General features: G+C 43.8%; 2 protein-coding genes across 4 annotated transcripts in view; both read right to left on the reverse strand.

Annotated features, from left to right (window-relative positions):
• INO80 (INO80 complex ATPase subunit) overlaps positions 1-6,201 on the reverse strand; it is a 54,360-nt gene extending 48,159 nt beyond the window's left edge. The window contains exons 1-2 of one of the 3 annotated variants that reach the window (XM_015864248.2): positions 5,519-6,201; positions 95-277 (exon numbers count right to left, since the gene is read on the reverse strand). In XM_015864248.2, coding sequence (XP_015719734.1) covers positions 95-237 — 143 coding nt within the window. In that variant the 5' untranslated portion in view covers positions 238-277; positions 5,519-6,201. Of the gene's footprint in view, positions 1-94; positions 4,778-4,804; positions 4,975-5,518 lie in introns of those variants that run through there. The other 2 variants (XM_015864251.2, XM_015864249.1) reach the window with 2 other exon arrangements.
• A 531-nt stretch (positions 6,202-6,732) lies between these two features.
• EXD1 (exonuclease 3'-5' domain containing 1) lies at positions 6,733-19,707 on the reverse strand. Its single transcript, XM_015864258.2, has 11 exons — positions 19,526-19,707; positions 18,899-18,967; positions 17,907-17,958; positions 17,050-17,183; positions 16,064-16,131; positions 14,841-14,927; positions 13,636-13,740; positions 13,443-13,523; positions 13,102-13,245; positions 12,261-12,452; positions 6,733-7,829 (listed from the first exon to the last, which is right to left on the reverse strand). Exons 1-11 carry the CDS (start codon positions 19,641-19,643, stop codon positions 7,665-7,667), a joined length of 1,215 nt encoding a protein of 404 aa, XP_015719744.1. The 5' UTR covers positions 19,644-19,707; the 3' UTR covers positions 6,733-7,664.
• Between the last annotated feature and the right edge of the window lie 53 nt (positions 19,708-19,760).

Raw genomic sequence — 19,760 nt, forward strand, 5'->3', positions numbered from 1 at the left:
GATCAAGTAAACTCCTACTATGGTATTGCCTGAGAACAACATTATAAAAATGCTTGTCTTTCCTTGATATTCCTTGTGGAAAAGGTTTTAGTACCTGGATATATTCCTGTTAAAGATGGCAGACGTTTGTCGTAAAAACTGATCCAATCGCAGAGCTTTCTCCAGGTACTGCAGATAAAGAGGCTTTGCCAGCTCTGAGCAGCTGCCATCCTCCCTGGCACCCAGCTCCGAGGCCATAGAACAAACTTCTCATGCACAGATGCCTCTGAACATGCAGCTGTTGAGAGGAAATCACAATTATCATCGCTGCCACCACCTCTGAGAAGAAAGATCAAGGTGAGCAGGCAAACCTACTGCATGTGACACCCAAATGCCAACACATCCAAATCTACAGCTGTAGCTGCATAAATGAAAGCACCATTAATGCCCTAAGTATCATACTATTGACTATTACATAAATGCCTCCAACTAAAATTTTTGCTTATGGAAGAGGATAAAATGAAAAAGTCAGTTATAGAAAGATTGAATGTTCTTCTAAAGGATTCTTCTGGCTTGTATTACTTCACGGAGATACTACAAAACCATGAAACAAATTTCACGTTACATTACTGAAAAACATCTTATATGTATTTCTTCAGTTACTGAATTATCGACTACATTGTTTATGAGTTTATGAATGAACCTTAAGCATCTGCTCTTCTAACTGTTCTATGTCTACAGTCAGCATCTTTCTCCCAAGTCCTTTATACTAAAAAAAAAAAATATTACAGAATAGATTCAAATCTTCCAGTATTAAAGAAAAAGATTATAAGTGACCACCATGGTTGAACCAAAGCAAAATGTATTATTTCTTAACAAATATTCAGGCTTCACGCCATGTCTTTGCTACAGAATAAGCAACAGAATGCCAGGATCTGTTAGAAGGGATAATGGCACTCATTTAAAAATGACTCTTAGACTGAAGCTGCCTAGGTTCGATTTTCTATATACTGGACCTTCTCATGCCTGGCAGAAATACAACGGATGACCTCTGTCATGAAACATTTGTTTCAAGCAGAGGTTAGCAAGACAGAAGGAAGCTCCTGAAAGCCTTCCCTACACAACAAATAAACAAATACATAAGATTCATGTTGCCCCAGAAGTTTTAAAGTATCTGTGTGATATTCTTTATCATCCACCTGGGGGGAGGAAGGGATGCATAAAAAGAAAAACCACCACCTAAAACAAAGACTGTCTCCTAAGAAACAAAGGGTCACAAAGAAAGTAAAGAGGTGAGAAAATGAGAGGAAACATGAAACTTGTGTGTCTGATGGAGATTTTGGAAGGAATGGATAAAAAACGATGCCAAAAAGGTGAAAGCAGTTTAGCATCATGTTAACAAAACTGATGTATCTATCACACAAGCAGCTTAACAAGAATTATGCATGGTAAAGAGCAAGATTCAATACTTATAATATCAGGAAAAAAAACCAACAAACAAACACTTTCTGTAAACAAGAGCTGGAATGTATTTTGTGAATATGGCATCATTTCAGTTTCCAGCCACACAGAACCATCATTGAACAGGTTTGCTCACAGCCACAAGACATCCTTCACCCCAAGGTGCTCCCCAACCTCAACACTGGGTTGCAGTGCTTCCTGCTTCACCCTGCACCCCTGGCTTCACTATGCCTTGAGGACACCAACAGACTGAATGTGCTCCTTTCTGCCCCGTGAGACTTGGCCTAACAAAATGCTACAAGCTTAGCAGCAAAATGAATGGAAAAATAATAAGAGAGCAATCATAACGAAGTCCTCCTTGTGCTGGCCCAGTAACAGCACTCCACATCTTAGGCCTCACAAGCTTTTTACCATTTTCCTCTTTTAACCGTCCCAAAAGGTTCACGTACACACATGGTTAATTACTCTTGTCTTCAGAACAGTTACTGGTGTTCACTCTGCCTCCTAAATAACCAAATAATCACATGAGAGCTTCAGAGATCCCATACGTATATCAGCAATGCCCCAGACTGAGAGCTACAGATGCATATTGAATACAGAAGAACTCAGGCACTGAATTCAGCCATTTATTTATATGCTAACAGCTACGCTCTCTATCTCTCCTGCTTAGATACCAATTTGACAGAAATAACTTTCAAAACGATACATTTTCTTACAGATCCAAGTTCACTCTCAGGACACCTGCCTTGTCCTTTAAAACACATTGTTCATTCATTAATGATGGTACGGGGCTTACTCATTTACTTTGGTTTTCAAGCCTGCCCACTGTCAGTAAGCAAACACAGCACTGGAGAAGCGCCCTCCAAGGGCATCCTCAGGAAGCAGCCAGACTTTACACAACTTGCCCGTGTTTTATGCCCACTGACCTGCACCACCAAGCCAGCCAGAGCACTGCTCTCATGAACCAGCTCAGCTTTAACAGCAGACTTACTGCGTTTAACACCTATTGGCTATTTCTGAATGAAGTCCAACAGGTTTCTGCTACCAGTATCATTTTAAAGCAGGAGCCCCATAAGCAGCAAGCGTACTGAGCTCCTGCTTAGCTGGACGGGGTTTTCTTTGTACTGCTTCTCCAGGAGTCATCTTTTTCTTCTTATATCCCTTTCATCACTGGCATTTCTACACTTTGGTGCGGCCCAGCAGATTACTTTCTCTTCTTTTTATGCCCTATGCCAACAGGAAGCATTACACACAGCGATGGTAACCACGCTCCTGAGGGCACACACACAAATGCAAGCTTCCTCAGAGGGCTAAGGTACAGCACAGCAACTAATCCACAGAGTCTGTACTTAGCCTGGGGCAAATCAGCAAGGGAAACTAATCCCAATGGGCTCAGCTGCCATGCTGAGTATCTGCATGCTGAGTATCTGCATGCTGAGTGCAACCAGCCAGCTCTCTTCCAAACCAGTGTCAGCACACGGACCACACACTGAAATGGGCCAAAAGCTCAAATCCCAGTTTATACGGGGATTTATGCACTTCTCACACCTCCACTTACACCATGAGAAGTTTTAGTCAGAGAGCAGGATTAAGAATTGAATACAACCTTCTAAACTGTTTTAGTTCCCTCAGAATTTCAGCGATTTTCCCTATGTTTTTTCTTACACCATCTTTTTATGCTTTGCATTTTGTCACAAAGGTTTTCCAAACTAACATGAACACCTTGAATACATGTATGAATCAGACACACAACTCTCCCTGTAACAGCAAATGCTCTAAGGACACTCTACAGTCACATCTCCAAAATCACTCCTGGCACAAACATCCACATCCACACACGTCAAGGCTTAAAAGGGAAATTCACGAGTACAATATCACTTAGGTGCATTTTTGTCACCTTTTCTTATACACATGGAATCTCTAATTCAGGCAATTGCAGTGGCATGAAGGAGCCTGAAGGGGTTTTTTGCTTGGAGGAGAATAAAAACTGAAGGGGAGAAACAGCATTTAGTTTGATAAATGCACAGTTACACAGACAACCGTTCTCCACTGTTCATTATATGCCCAGTGTTTAAGTAAAGACAATTCCCACATAGTCCTTCCATGGCAGTAACGCTCCTAAATGCAACTCTGATACCTGAGAGCCCATTGCTTTTCAAACACCAGTCAGAAGAGCACTTCATACGGCACTCAAGCTCTTCATAGTGCAGACCCACTACGTGCAGGCTGAATAAGTACATGGAACTGAAGATAACTTTGCATCTTTTTGCTTTGCAGTAGCTAAGGAATCCTTTTAATCACTTATCCAAGGAACGTACTTAGTTAAAACTACACACTGCTCCACACACGGTGCTGTGCTGTTCTGCTTTTGTAGCAAGGTTCTGTATTGCTTTCCAAGGAACAAGACAGCGCTTCATTGATTTCAGCTCCACTTTAACTGCTTTTAAACACAGAGAAGAGCCACTGGGGCACTGTGCCCACAAACACAGGCAGTACACACAGACTGCCTGTCTGCATGTCACCCTTTTGCCCCAGCTCACAAAAAGGAAAGCATGCCCAGGACAGCCCTAAGAGAATCGTTTTCTTCTTGCCACCTAAGCAGCCCCTACCGCATAATTCAGCTCTCCATGCAGCATGCTTTCGCCAGAACACAGCGCCTTTACGTTATATCTAAGCAGAACAGAACCTGCTCATGTTAACAGCCAAGAAGCACGAGGTGGGATTTGAAGCAATCTTAGCAGCACATATGGAAGAGATGGCCTAGAGGTGACCTAGAGGAAACATCCTCAAGCACTGGGGAGAAGTTCAAGCTGTGGCCCTCTCTTCCTCTTCTCTCTTACTGCTCTCAGCCTTACCAACCTCATGGAAGTCACAGCCCAGTCCTACAAGCACACACTGAGGGGGTGACTATAGGAATATCAGTATTGATCCATGGAAATGAAAGACGGGTAAGTGTTGCTAACACGCAGGTGTATGGGGTACACAAAACATATACAAACAGCAGGTTTGCATAAGAAAAAAGTTAGCATTCTAGCAATGCACGTGAAGACTTGCTATAAAAAAAAGGGTTTTGGCCAAACCGTTCCACACACATAAGGAAAAAGCAGTCCGAAGGAACTGTCATAACCGCGGAACTGGGATGGAAGGGAACTCAGTCTTCTCGGTCCCACCCTCGCTGCAGGCAGGCAGGGCTGCCCCCACCAACCCAGCTGCCCACGGCCGCATCCAACCGGGTCCTGACCGCCTCCGGGGCCGGGGCACCCAGCGCTCCGTGCAGCCGGGCCGGCTCCTCACCGCCCTCGGCGCGCAGGATTTCCTCCCGGCGCCCAACTTCAACCCGCCCGTCTCGGTTTCAGGCCGTTACCCCGTCCCATCGCGCAGGGGCTCCCCGCCCCGTCACCGTCTGACAGCGGCATCGCCCCCCGGCGTTTCCGCGTACACCCGTGCGGCAGGCCCGCCCGCGGCCGCACACCACATCCCACGGCGGCGCGGCATCGTGCTGACGCGGCGCCGGACCCCGACAAGCGACGGCCCCGCCGCCGGGCGCCCACGCGAGGCCGGGGCGCGGCCACCGTTTCCTCCTCCTCCTCTTCCCGGCCCGCCCCGCCGCCCGCCGGCACCTCACGCCCCCGGGCCGGGCCGGGCGGGCAGCGCCGCGCGGGGGGAGGGGGAAGGTTCAGCGGAGCCGGCCGCTGCCCGGCCCTGCCCCCCATGGCGACACCCCGCGGCCCCGCCCGCACTCCGCACCCCCCGTCCCCCCTCCCGGCCGCGCACGCGCCGCCGCCCCCCGCACGCACGTGCGCCCGCAGGTGCACGACCCCCCCCCCGCGCCCCGACCCCCCCCGCCCCGTTCGCCCTCGGGGTCCCGGGGCCGCTGTGCGGCGCTGCGGGCGGCGGGGGCAGAGCGGGGGGTGCGGCCCGCGGCGCTGCCGGCGGCGGGCGGGGAAGGGGCTGCGCCTTTAAGAAAAGGCCCGACCGCCGCCGCCGCCGCTCGGGGAGGGGGGGGGTAGCGTCGTCCCGGCGGAGCGCGGCCCAACACCGGCCCGACGCGTCCCCGCGCGGCCGCCGCGTCGCTCACCTGTGGCCCGGGCCCGGCTGCGGCGCGGTGCGGGCGCTGGGGGTGTCCCCGGGGCTCGCCGCCCCGCTCGCTCCGCCCGGCCTCAAGCCGCGCGTCCACGGGGCCGCCGCCGCCCGACTCCTGCCGCGGGGCGCTCCCGGCTCCCGCCTCGCCAAGATGGCGCCCGCGCTGCAGCTGAGGAGGAGGCGGCGGCCGCGGGCGCTGGGACGGCGGCGGCGGCCACTTTCGCTCACTGAGAGGAGAGGAGCGGGGACACGGGGAGCCATGGCGGGGGGGAGGAGAGGCGCCATGGCCAGGCCTGAACAATCGAGCCCCGCACGCCGGCCCCGCCGCTCCGGCCCCGCGTCTCGGGCTCGTCGCCCCAGCGGCCACGGTGCCGCCAAGGTACGAGCACCGGGACCGCGCCCAGGCCGCGGCCTCGCGCGTAGCCCGCGGGGGGTCCGCGCTCATCGATGCGCTCGTCGGGCCGATTGGTAGAGTCTGGCAACGACGGAAATTGCCGAAGGGACTCGGGCGAAGCGGCCGGGTGAGCCGGCGAGTCTCGCGCGAGGCGGGGGCAGCTCTCGCGGTGTCTGCGGCGGGAGGCGCACGAACACCGGAAGTGACGTCCGCTCGCCCTTGAGCCGCCGGAAGGGCGGAGGGGCCCATGGTGGCGGCTGCCGCGGGCCGACACGAGGCCGGGGGGCGGGTGAACGGGCAGAACGGCTGCCGCGTGCTGAGCTGCCGGGCGTTGTGTGTGAGGAGTTAGGGCAGGGGAGATGGACACAACGGCTGATGGACGCCACGGTGAGAGCGCGATGCAGCGTAAGGACGGCCGGGCTGAAGCTGGCGGATCCCATTAACAATAATAAACCTAGCAACTCGTCATAGACCCCATTAAACAAGCCTCAACACCCGCATGAAAAGCCTGAAGAAACGTTTCAAGCCTGTTCCGTTTTCCTACAGTAAACCAAGATAAAATAACTGTATGCTTCCATCACAAATAACTACACTTCAATTACACAACACTGAAGAAGTGCACTGTCAAAGATGACAGAATCACAGGAGACAGAAGGGACCCTCCAGAGGTCACTGAGCCCAACCCCCCCCAAAGCAGAGATCAAACCTTCAGCCTTCTGCCCCTTCCTGCAATAAGCACATCTAGCGTTCCATAACCTCATTTAGACACTCGTGGGCTAGTATTTCAATGAACAACAAAGCAAATACACTGGAAATAAGTTTTACCTTTCTAATTTTTATTGAGGAAAGCTCTAAGCATAACTCAGACTAATTCAACTATTTTCCCCTTTAGAACAGATGCTTTTCTGTGTACACGCTACAGTCTCTGTCTTATCTATATGCCACAGTAGCGCTGACAGGTGGGCTGCAGCTTTACAAGCACAGTGCTGCATTTGCCAGTTAGCACAACAGTAATTCTGTCTTGGCAGAAAAGAGCCTTTCTTTTTTTAATCTATATTCCTCTGCTGTTTCTGCCGGCACTGCTGTTCCATACAGTGTGATCTCTTGCATTCTCCTATGCAAGACTTGTACAGTTATGCCAAAGAGACCCATCTATAAACCAAGCCCATCTGGGCTGGCCACAACTTTTTGTTAGTTTTAAGAAAATAACTTTTCCAAGCAAACCCTTTCTAATATCAATGAACAGGCATCTCACAAGCTCCCCCTTCACATATTTGGTTTGAGTGAGAGTTTTAAGTATCTACAACAGTTGCAAACGACTTTTGTATGCAAACAAAGTTGTATCAAAGCAATCTAAGACAACAGTCTGATAAAAGTCAGTAGCCAAAACAGCTCATGGCAAAAAGTGATCTCAGAATAGATCTTAAGTCAGAAATTAGGATTAGAGAGACCAACATTTTCCCTCAACAACCTGCTCACCTGTCCTTGTAAAGGTGTTTTTGTTCAGTGCTTACGCATGAGGAACAGCTCCATCTTATTCTTTGAAAGTCCTGACATACATAACAAGCTTATTGAGTTACCTGCACCAAAGATTTTCACAGCCAACCTGAGGTTAGTCTGAGATTCTCTTACAGACTTGACACTTGCTTTTTACTTTCTTCCTTTCACTGATAAAGTAGATCCTGACTACTGAAGGATGTAGTTCGACACACTGCTTCATGTGGGGGAGAAGATAGACCCTGTCATCTCAGTGGGTTTCATCCTTCTGTGGATTTCTCTCATTTAACTCTACTACTCTTCTGATCAAAAGCCCATCCTCATTTATTCTGTGCTCCTTCACTGCCTTCTCCCTTCGCAGCTTCTGGATGTCTGCCAGCTGACGCAGCTCCTTTGGCAGCTCCAGGCAATTAGGCTGATAAGGAAAAAAGAAAAGAAATAGAAGCCATACATATGCATACACATGCTCTACTTTTGTTGGTACCAGATAAGAGCTTCCTCTGATTCAGCAACAAAACAGAACAATCACTTCTTATTAAATCTACAGCATGAATTAACTACCTGCTTATACAAACACTATCTGGGTTGGGGAGACTCCATCCTTTCTCTCAAAGGCAGCCTAAAGGGAAAAATATTAGACCTACTTTACTGTTCATGCCTTTATTATGCAGATCTTCAGGATTTAAGTGATATTTTGCATATGGGATTAAGACTTCTTCAGGGATCTTCTGTAATACTAAGTTATAAAGCCCCAAAAGACTTATGTTCCAGTTCATGTTTCCTTGTAGGAACCACTGCAAAGGCACCTCTCCCAGCTTTTCTCCAAATCAGAGCATTTCTATCCTAAACAAACAAGCCTCATGTAGAATAGTAGTCAGTAGTTCATAGATAAATGGAACAGCTGCCTACGACGTTCATGAAAGGAAATGCACTTCTGAGCAGTTCATGAAACACAATTCAAAACATTACATTCAAGGAACTGCTATTTAACAAGGTCTGCAATGCTCACCCTGTTTGTACAAGCATCAAGGAAATTCACCATTGCTCTCATCATTATAAAGGGAAATTACATATAAATAAGCTTGCTAAGAAGTAGGAAAAAGGAGCCAAACAAATTCAAATACTATCAAGTAGCATAGAGTCACTTTAAGGTAACATACAGGCAGCACTGAGTAAGCATTACTTAAAAGCAAAATATATGACAAAGCAAAAGGAAACTGACAACTGCTGAGCAGGGCTACAGAGACTACTCAGCAACCATCCTTCAGTAGAGTTAGGTGTATAAAAATGAAAGTAAGGATGAAGGCAGACTAGAAAAAAAATCCTAATTTGCACAAGTATAAGAAAATGAATTTCTAAAACTTCCTTTTATCCCCAGAAGCACAGGAAACATCTGCCATATTGCTGGGCAAAGCAACAGCCAGAACACAAAACCAGCATGGGAACAAACGCAACATTTTCCCCTCCTGTATTTAACACTGAAATATGGGAAAATGCTAAATATTTAAAGAAGGTCCATAGGAAGATACAGGAAGCTACATGTTGCTAAATGAGATGCCCCGTGAGCTCACTGGCAGAAAGACTAAGAGCAGAATGAACAAATACACAGGTAGGACACACCAGGACAGAGTTATCATAGCTGTTGTAAAGGGGAGGTATGCATCTCAAAACCTGCATCAAGAAATTCGCACAGATCCAGAAGAAGGCCAAATAGAAGAAAAAAGATAGAAGAAAAAAAAAATAGCAGAGCACTTATTGAAAGCCCCACTCACAGTCTGTTTACCCACTTGATTTTACAAGTGGGTGAGTTTACAAGCACAGTGAGAAGTAACCTATGCCCTCAATCACTTAAGGCCAATCTGCATGAAAATTCCCTTTACAAGATCAACACGTGGGGCCCTCACTCACATACCAGTTAGGAAGACTTACTGTTCAAGCATGCAATTATATATAAAGAGAACAGACTTTTTACCATCACCTGCCGTGAACATGCTACCTGGTACTATATACTGCACTGCAGTAGATATACTGGTAGTGAGCAAAAACTATTGGTTCCAAAGCTCTCCTGGTAAACTTTTACCACTCAGAACACTGCCCTTGTAGAAGTGTATTTGTTCCTCAACACTGGTTCCTAGGAAGTATTTCTCTTTGAATTTAAGTCCTACACAGCAGAATGCAGTGGTTATTTCAGAACACTCAAACACACACAACACACATCTATAAGGAGAAGAAACTTAACACTGCTTCTTTAACACTGCTTCTTTACTAACTCTATTCTAGAGATAGAGGCACAGAAGCCCATATAACTTCATGTCTGCATCCACAACGTGAACAATTACTCCTGGCAGAAAGTCACACTGAATATACAAGAAACAGCGTAAGTCTTCAGGTTGGGAAGTCCTGGCTGAATATTCAGCAGCAGATTATCAGTTTGAGAAAGATTTAGAAGAATGCAGTGAGGATTTTGCTAATGAAGTACTGGAGTTCAGAATTTACTGTTTCTCAGCTGTTTTGAGGGTAGAATGTTGGGTGCTAAGGAGGAAACATCTGCTACTCAGATTCAAATGCTCCCTGCAGGTGATAACACAAAATTACAGAAAGCATTAATGTACAGGGATAACTAAAACTGAAGATCCATGAGATGTCTTTCCTTTTCATTTGCCCCACAGCCATTCTCTTCTCCCAGTACTATATCAACAAGAGAGCTGCATTATCACATGTTTAAGCTGCTGTGGTCACTGGAAATGCTTTCCTATTGCTAACACCTGCTGACAGAATGCTTAACACTCATCTTTTCTAAAACTCATCCCCAAAAGAAGCTCTTGTCCATGGATTTGCATCATGCCAACTTTACATCTCCCCCAACTGGTGTAGCAGTTCACAGGCCAGATACTCAATGCATTTTCTGTTACTGCTGAAACAGATATCAAGTGACAGAATACTGCACTTGGCTGCCCAGACGCAAGGTGAAAGGAAGTCTTGCCAGAAAGGCTGCCCAGAAATACTCTGGTTCTCTGCCATTTCCAGCAAAACATCTAAAAAAAAACAACCAAGGGGAAGAAAATATGGATGAAACCTCAACTGAAAGCAACACTCGCTGGTGACAGCTGTAATTGCTCATGAAATTTACAGTATGTGTCAAAGATTCATTTACATGGTACTTGCACAAAATACGTAACTGCTACTTGTTCTGCTCATTCCAGTTTATTGCTGCGAAAGCTATAAAATATCACTGATCCATTTTTATTTGTAGCATTTTACCCATAGCCTCTGATAATCTAGGACTTTGTTCTCATCAAATTCTTCACAAAAACTTTATGATAAGGAAGAGTATCAGCTTGTGGTGAAACAGGCTGCAACAAAACAAGCTCACACTCTGGCAATCATGAATTTTCAGCAAACAAGGCAAAATTAGGTACCTGCAATTATGCATAAGTCTGAAATCAAGCACTCCTGGGTATATCCCAAAGCCCCCAGGACATTCTGAACTGGCAAGAGTTCTGCATTTAGCCAGGAAGTGCTTCCTGTATTCTGCCCCTGGGGCCTATTAGGGTACACAGGAACTTCTCACGTAAGAGATTCCCCTAGAAAACTGACTAAATAAAGAGACTTGGCAGGCAGAGGCCCAAGGCATGGCAAAAAATTATCTTCATTAGCCTTATTCACACTTTCCTCAACTCTTACTACATGAAGCAACCCACAAAGGCAACTGCACGGTCTTGGCTTTTCTCCATGAGGACGCACACTCACTTTTTCTTTCTGCTATTTCTGAGATTAGGAACAACAAAGGGTAGGTTCAGTCTGCTCCCATCCCCCCCATGAAGCATAAATAAAGTCTTGGTATTGAAAACTAAAAATGTTTTCAGATATATCTACCTGTGAAGCAACTGTGACCTCTTGTGGTTATGTAAGTTTCTCTTACTACATCCTTAATAATTGGATTTACTGTTATTTACTGTTCAGAGCCTATATATAATACCTAAAGGATTCAAGTCCAGGACTGAATGCTTTGTTACACCAGGAAAATAAATATTTTCATTCTTTAAGACAGATCTGCACTCAGTTTTCCTAATATTTCAAAATATTTACAACTGCAAAAATGAGGTAGTGACAGGATCTAACCATAAATTAGTTCTGTTTGTGATGAATGAGTATGTCTGACCATTTACTTTTTTCTTTATTGCAACAGCAGCAATATCTTTCATAGACACTGCAGTCCCCACCATAATTTCTTCACTAAAGACACTGAAAAAGACCACACCAACACCACTGCCTATTTAGTTTGCACAGAACTGTTCTTCCCATTAACAAGGAAAGTCAAGTTCCTTAGCCAAAGAAATCCCACACCTCTCCCCTTTCAAAGATAACCGAGGAATTACAGAAGAGTCCACCACCACACAAAAGTAATGACAACACGAGTGAAGAAAAATAGAACACATCTTGGGGAGTAACGTCTCCTACCAAAATAAAGCAACTCTGGCAACTCCAGATAACACCACTTTACAGCTGCCTCTCTCTTTTCATGTCCACACCCACCCACCATCAACTGGGCCCAGAATTTCTGTGTCAGACTAGAATGAACAGAATGCATTTATGCCTGTGCCTTAAGGGCTGCAAGCTCACTAACTGCAGCACAAACTTAAGGTGGATTTATGCTAACAGACTGACTTGAAATGCAGCTAGAGAGCTGTAGACACCATCACTTCTGCTACTGAGTGCTAAAAACAAGATGTGGCATAACGCAGATTGTACATCTGCAGATGAAGAGACTTCAATGAGGTTTTCCAGAGTTTATCCATTTGAGCCTTAGATTATTTCACAAACTGAGAAACAAGGAAATTTCTACCTTTATACTTCCAAGTTGATCTTCAGATCCATGCTGTGAAGTATTTAAGTAAGCATGTACCACAGCTGTGAAGTCTGCCATGAAGCTATCCATTAGAGACGAGCGGAGAGGCAGAAGGTACATAGCCTTCAGAGCAAGTACTTGAAGCAGAGAAGCTGGAAGGGGTCTCAAAAACCATATATCAGGATTCTCCTGTGCATCCCAATACAAACAAGAAGTTATTTAGTTGTAAGAACTATAATAAAGCTTTTAATCATATTCCTCTGCTGTTGAATCACCTGATCTTGCTATCTACTTTAGTGTTACTGAACACTCGCAGCTTTTAAGTCTCTCTGCATACAACCCTGCAGATATCAGAGGAGGTTTGGGAGGTGGAATTGCTTAAAAACATGCATCTATTCCAGTATTTAACAGGAGATTCTCTCACCTATCTGCCTGAAACTAGGTAGAATTCCTAAGATGGCAAATGCCACTGCAGCACTAATCTAATTTTCCACACTAGTTGCACCAGCATGAAGTTCCCCCTTTCCCTACTTGACTCAGGACTCATTTTTACTTATTTGTTGTTGGACTAGTTTCAGAATTGTTCTGGGTATCATAATATACTTGACTTTTTTTTTTTTTTTACAAGTTACACATAATCTCTATTGCACAAGTTCTGTGTTTCTTCAATACCTCAGTTTCAAATGAACCATTGGGAAATACTAGAAATACTGCAGCTGAAGCTTGTGTTTGTCTCCCAGATGACTGTTACAAAATGTCCTTAACTACAGCAATCCAACCACTAAACAGCATCACACTCTTAAAAACTAAAATAAAAATCTCTGAAGAGATCACCCACCAAAGCCATTTGCTGCTTGCACTTCATGAGGGTTTTACATTTGGAAGGTATCCTCAAGTGCTGCATCAGACACTCCTGTAACGTGCAAGCGCGGTGTGGAAAGAAGCCACCTGTTGCCATTGAGAACTGCAGAACATCAGCAACCTGTGATGGAAGGTATCCATATGTTACGACCACTATCTGTTAACCCAAAGCAAAGCAATCAATAGCCAACAACAATAACTGCACAGAATATTGTTTTCTCATTTCAAATCCTGGTTTTATTCATTTTGCTCTTTACAGGAAGAGCAGGAACAGACTGCATACCTTGTTTGTTCCCAACCACATTATCTGAAGAGTACCTGTGTATCAAAGACGTTGTCAAGAACTATGCCATACTTGTGAAAGAGGCAATCTGAGATCCAACGGCAGTCATGTATGACCTGGAGCAAGAAAGAGCTGTCAGACAAGTATGTGCACAACGACAACTTTTCTGGTGATCAAGACACATATATACACTACCACCTTAGTTATCCTTACACCTTCCACCCTTACCTTCAAAATGTTTTTGTCTTCTAGCACAGCTTGTAATCCATTTCTGAAAGCTTGAGGTCCCAGAAGGAGAATATCAAATAGAAAAACATGTTTTTTTGTTGCCATCTACAAATTGATGTGCAGAGAAGGTGAGTAAGGAACAAAAGAACAATGGATGTGAAGGTGGAGAAAGCGCACTGTTACATACAAGGCAATCTGTCACATAAGGGCTTACATTAAGGGGAGCAGGCTCAGTTTCCTCAGCGCTAACCTGCGAGAAACTCTTCCTTTTTTCAAGCATGCAGAGATATAGAAGCTAGAAAGAATGATCCAGTAATCTACTATACGCTTTTAAACTAGCATTTTGAGACATATCAAAAGTAAACTCTAGATGAAGTCCTCCAGACAAATTCCTACAACTGTTATGATGACAATAGTTGACACCATCAAGCAAAAATCTCATGGTGATGACATTCCTTTTGTTTTCAAAAACTGCTATCAAAAAGTAAGGGATATCATTTTCCACCAAGACATTCCAGATAGAATGGTCTAAATTTTATGGCCTATCCTCAAACTCATGTCTTCACAGCTAATACAAATTCATCCACAGCAGGCAGACACTCCTGCAAGTTTGAAGTACAAAACTCCCACAGAAATTTTTGCTTTGGATAAATAGGCTTAGGACTGAGCACGTTTAGAAGATAAACCAAGGTGCTTTTGAGCATATTGAACAATACTCTTTTCTATCTCTTTTGAAATATTAATAACACAGTCAGACAAGATCTTTTATCTTTAGATAGACTTTAATCTTTCCATCTAATTCAGTTATATTGGCATTATGATTAGGTAGGCCTTGTAGATATTTAATAGACAAAAGTTGTATTGTTGTAATACCTCTACTGAAGTAAATATAGATGGCAAGCCAAGTAAACTATATTGTTTTTACAAACAAATGTTAAACATATGCTATATAGTTTATTTATATTTAATAAATTTTATAATTTATACAATATATAAAAACTACTTCATATTAAATATAAATTACTTATAAGATTGCCTCACAGTGGCATAATTGTTTCTGCAACATATCTTCCATAAAACACTAGAGAAAAATCATATCCCTTTACCCTAACAGTTATGTAAGTCTTAAACACAGGCTAGGCCCCAAACATTTCCCAGTTTTGCTGCTATGCAGGGCCACTTGTTGGAAAACATACGTTTCTTACCTGAAGCCACAAGAGATTTCCATGGGGACAAAAATTAACACCTTCTCCAACAACACTGATAACATCCTGTTGTTTCAGGTGCAGCACCTAATGGGAAACAGGGCTAAATAAATAGTGCCAGAGACTAATAGGCAGAGAGACAAATAGTAAGGTAGAATTTTTCTGGTCATAATCCAAATTTAGGAAATGTAAATATAAATCACAAACTACAGAGCTCAAGTATACAGTGACCTAAGAGAAACAGACAGTATCAGCTCAGTTAGGGACACAGCATGACAGAAGTAGAAACAATGACAGATTTAACAGAGATCATGGATTAACTAAAAGAGTATCGACTCTCCTGATCTCTTAAATTTTTAAGTAGGTTGTAGGAACTTCCTTGGGATCACAAAGGAGGTGTTCCTTTGGGGTATAAAACAATAACTCATCTTCTAAAGTATAAGAAATGAAACTGTTACTCCCAGACACTAGAAGTTCCCAGATAATTAAGATGAACTAACCCATACTGTACATACTGTATAAAAGGAGCAGGAAAAAGACAGCTTCTTTTCAAGCAAAAATTAAAATCCTCTGCAATCAGGGAAATCATCCCCTGTGGTAAAAGGGCTATTTTATCCGAACATGCATTATACATATAATAAGTACCCAAATCTCAGCTGACTTAGCTGCAAGACAAAATGGCATCAATGACATACAGCATTGCTGGGCTAATTCAGACCTAAAAACACTATTAGGTCTAATAAGTCTATCATTAGTTCTGAAGCAAAGCCTTTCTACCAAATTCACTGATGTTACACACAGTTTAAAGAAAAAAAAGGCAAGGTCCAGGCATTTCTGAAGTTACACCCATAAAAACAGCACTGCCAATTCCCTCTCCAAACACTAACAAATCCTGGTACTGTTACCTTCTTAATTGCTCACTAATTGCAATACTGACCCCTCACCTCGTTTCACAGCTGATGCAGATTCTGAAAACCATAACCAACAATCGATGTTATCTGCTCCAAACTATTTCCATCATGTACATACAACTTAAATATACCTTAATGCCACCAAGGATACCATTTCAACTTAAAGAAGCAGGTTACTACTTAGAACTCAAACTTCACTACAGCCTGCAGAAACAATTTTCCTCATGGACTTATGCTCACAATCCTGTACTGGCAATTAGAACAGAAGAGGCTTTGAAGTCATATACACTGCATGAAAGCTTCAATACTCACTGCTGGGCCAAACTTCTTCTGGAAGCAATCAACAACTGTATACTGTATTCTCTCTTCTTCCTCCTTCTCTAAAATGAAATTCAAAAAAGATGTTTTCTCTGCTTGAACAAACTCTTACAGACGGTATATATTTCAGTTACAATACCACTCTAATTCAGCAGTTCAGCTCTTATCTCTCTACTTCCTGAACACACACAAACAAATCATAGAATAAGAACAGCAAATCACAGAAAAGGATCTTAAAACTCATCCAGTTCCAATCCCCCTGCAGTAGGCAGAGTCAGTGCCTATGTTCTATGTGGTCTATGTATACATTTCAGGGACAAGTATAACATTAAATAATCACTAAAGAGGAATGCTTACCAACTGAAGCACTTTGATTTATCCAAAAGATCAATTATCCACCACTTTTACTATTGATGTGAACCACAGGACAAACATTCCTGAAAGGAGGAGTTTCTTTTTGATGTCACATACATATCTGCATGCAAAAAGCATGTCTGCAGATAACAAGCTCTGTGCTTTCTGTCCATGACCGTAGTTCTTGCAGAGCGCAGCCTGTCCAGATAACAGGCAAGCCAAGAAACTGCAGCTTCTAGGGAAGATACTGACTAACACAAACCAACTACACTACTTGACCATGTATGGGAATTGTTGAATCACAGCCTGCACCACTGATTGAGCACCTGGAGAAAAGACCCCATCAGCCCTGGGAACACAGGGGAAGGCAATTCATCAGCACAATCAGAAGGGGCAGAATCTGGCTGCATCTCTCTTGAACCCTATCTAAACACTGACTGTCACTACAGAAGGCTCTTTCTCTGGAGATCCCTCCCCTGGGGAGTTTCCTCTATTAAACTAGATCCTCAGAGACAGATGAGCAATCTTTCCCTTTACTTTGTAGCATCTTCTCATCACGCTGATCCTTTTGCCATTATATACTTCCCATCACACCAGTCTGTCATTATAGCTAACATTGACATTACCTGGGAGGGAGTTCATGCTTAAGCTATTAAAGGCCTTGAGCTGCCTCTCTAGGGAAAGACATGGAGAACTCCCCAGGCCACCATGCGCTCTTCTTGTGTCTACTCCTTTGTTCTCCTCTACAGATGAAGCGCACCTGCAGGAGCAAAGCAGCCATACAAACATGCACAAAAGCGAAACATTACACACTTCACGATGGTTGGATATTTTAACAGGGAAAAATTCTTAATGTGATGCCATCCACCTGCATCCAACAAACAACTACACATGAAGCAACTTCCTAATCACGTGTTCCCATTTATTAAGGAAGAATTTGAAGCTATTCAAACATAAGCTTATTCTTATTAAAGCTGTTTGCTAGTTACCACTTCGTTCTTGTCTAAAAAGGAAAAAACTATTCAGACCTGGTCTTGCCAAAAGACTCAAAAGCAAAGCCATCTAAGAACCACAGGCTGCAGGAGTTCAAAGAATAATTTTACCAGCTACCTAAAGCTACATTTACGTAAGTTTTAGGGCAAATGAATAAACTTAACTCCTATGTACAACTGCCCTGGAGTTACTCAACAATCACAGAAGAAATGTACTTGGCAAATTCACCCTGAAATCACAAATAAATCAAGAAAATTATACCTAGGAACATCAACAGGAAGAAAATATAATATGCAGCAGCCTGAAAAAGTCCTTTAAACAGTGGAGGCCTGATACTCATCACCTTGCTCACTTCTTGTGAGGTGAAATACAAAATTGGCAGAGTTGGGTTTAAACACCAGTAAGATATTGAATGCAGGTGTTGGCCTTCCTACCGAGTACATCTCCACCCCAACTTTTATCATGAAAGGAAGGAAATACTTCAACATACTCAGACAGCACTGCAGTTTTCTTCTCTGAATCTGGTTCATCCAGCAATTCCACTGCAATAGAAGTAAGCAATTTATATTTTGGTGCTGACCAGCAACATTTTGACAGTTATTTCTCAACAAAAGGAGAAATATACTAATCAGAATAGGACACAGCTATAAGAGGGGAAAAAACCTCAAAATTATTTAAAACTCATTCTGATGTAGGAATTTACACAAGTGGTCTATAAAAAGGTGTATTGCAGAACTGAAGCATTTTAACAAGTCTAACTGATGGCTTGCATCCCACCAAAACCAAAGTCAGTATAGAACTACAACTAATTACCTTACATACACTTAGGTACATGGGAAGAAGGCAGATGGACACAGTTAAACACTTGATAAGTTACCTTCCATCTATTACCTCTTCAGCTCACTGTTTCCAAGCCAAGATTTATAGCAAACGCCAATAGAAGCGCACAGGGCCTTTACATACTGGGAACAATTTAAATGAGAATTCCATATTTTTATTATTAGTGAATCACACAAAGGCTTGCATAAGCAGACCACTTAATGGAGACTACCTTCACCTGGGCAAGTAAAAAGCAAAGCCAAATTAACTAGAACATTTGGTAATTTTACTTCCCAGACTTACACAAAACACAAAAACATCACACAATGAATGTGCAGTTACTCCTTCCACCTTCAGGAAGTAAACAGGGAGCACGTGCATCTGAACTGATTAACTTCAAGCTGTTATTCTCATCAGTGGTCCTACTTAACTGTTTATTTGACTCATAAGCTTTAATGCAGGACAGTCACAAGACCTTCACAAAGTGGAGAATTATTATTTCAGCAGCAAACAACAATGGAACAAAAGCTATGTGACTTATACAGAACTGCTTCCCATTGGTTTTATTGGGAAATTGCACAGCTGAGAAACTGAGCAGCAACTAAAATTGGACTGAATCAAACACATGTGACCCCCATGCCTCAGCACTCATTAAAGCCTCACCATTCACTATTTCTTGGCTGAAAAACACCTTCACTCCTGGGGAGCTCCTGCCAGTTTCCAAGTTCTTCACTGCAATAAGGGAGTAGGAGAAAATGGAGACATGTGGGTAAAAGCGTATCATTTGTAGAATAAAGCAAGATGAGAGGACCACATAGTTCAAATAACTCAAAACAAATAAATAAATAAATCCAACCCAATCCAAAAACTACTAGATTAAGTATTTCATGCAACAGTTCTGCCGCTCTTCAGAACAGTATTCCTGTACAATGGTTCTTTACACTCAGTAGTTGAAATTCTGATCTGTTGTACTCATATAATCTTAAATTAGAAAACAGATGAAAGCAATTATTGTTATCTTAACTTTAGGACTGTGTTTTATTTAGCCTAACACCTGCTTTGGCATTAGGGAACCACACATCCACACCACTTCAGCCAGGCGTGGTTTTGGCTACTTACAGACCCTGCCCTGTAAGGTCATAATTGTTTTAAGCCAGATTACTTACAAGCTACCAGCCCATAAGGCACATCCCCACTGCTAACCAGGCTGTGAGGAGGCCGAGGCACCCAGCAGCCCCATACCATCCCCTTTCAGGCCAAGGAGAGGCAGAGCCCATCACCAGCCCCAACCTGTGTGCAGCAGGAGGTTACAACCGGGGTTGATGTGATGCAGCACACCCTGGAAAGCCCCACAGGTTAAGGTGAGCTTAACGCTCTTGCCCAGGGCAGTCTCCAGGCGCTGATCCATGACCACCTGAGCACACTCGGACGCACAGCACCCAGCAGCGCCGCCAAGGCCATTTTATAGCGCATAGGGGCGGGACTTGCACGGCTGCAGCCCAATGCCGTCGGAGCTTACCACACG

This window comes from Coturnix japonica, chromosome 5, assembly GCF_001577835.2.
Source record: "Coturnix japonica isolate 7356 chromosome 5, Coturnix japonica 2.1, whole genome shotgun sequence".
Lineage (NCBI taxonomy): Eukaryota > Metazoa > Chordata > Aves > Galliformes > Phasianidae > Coturnix > Coturnix japonica.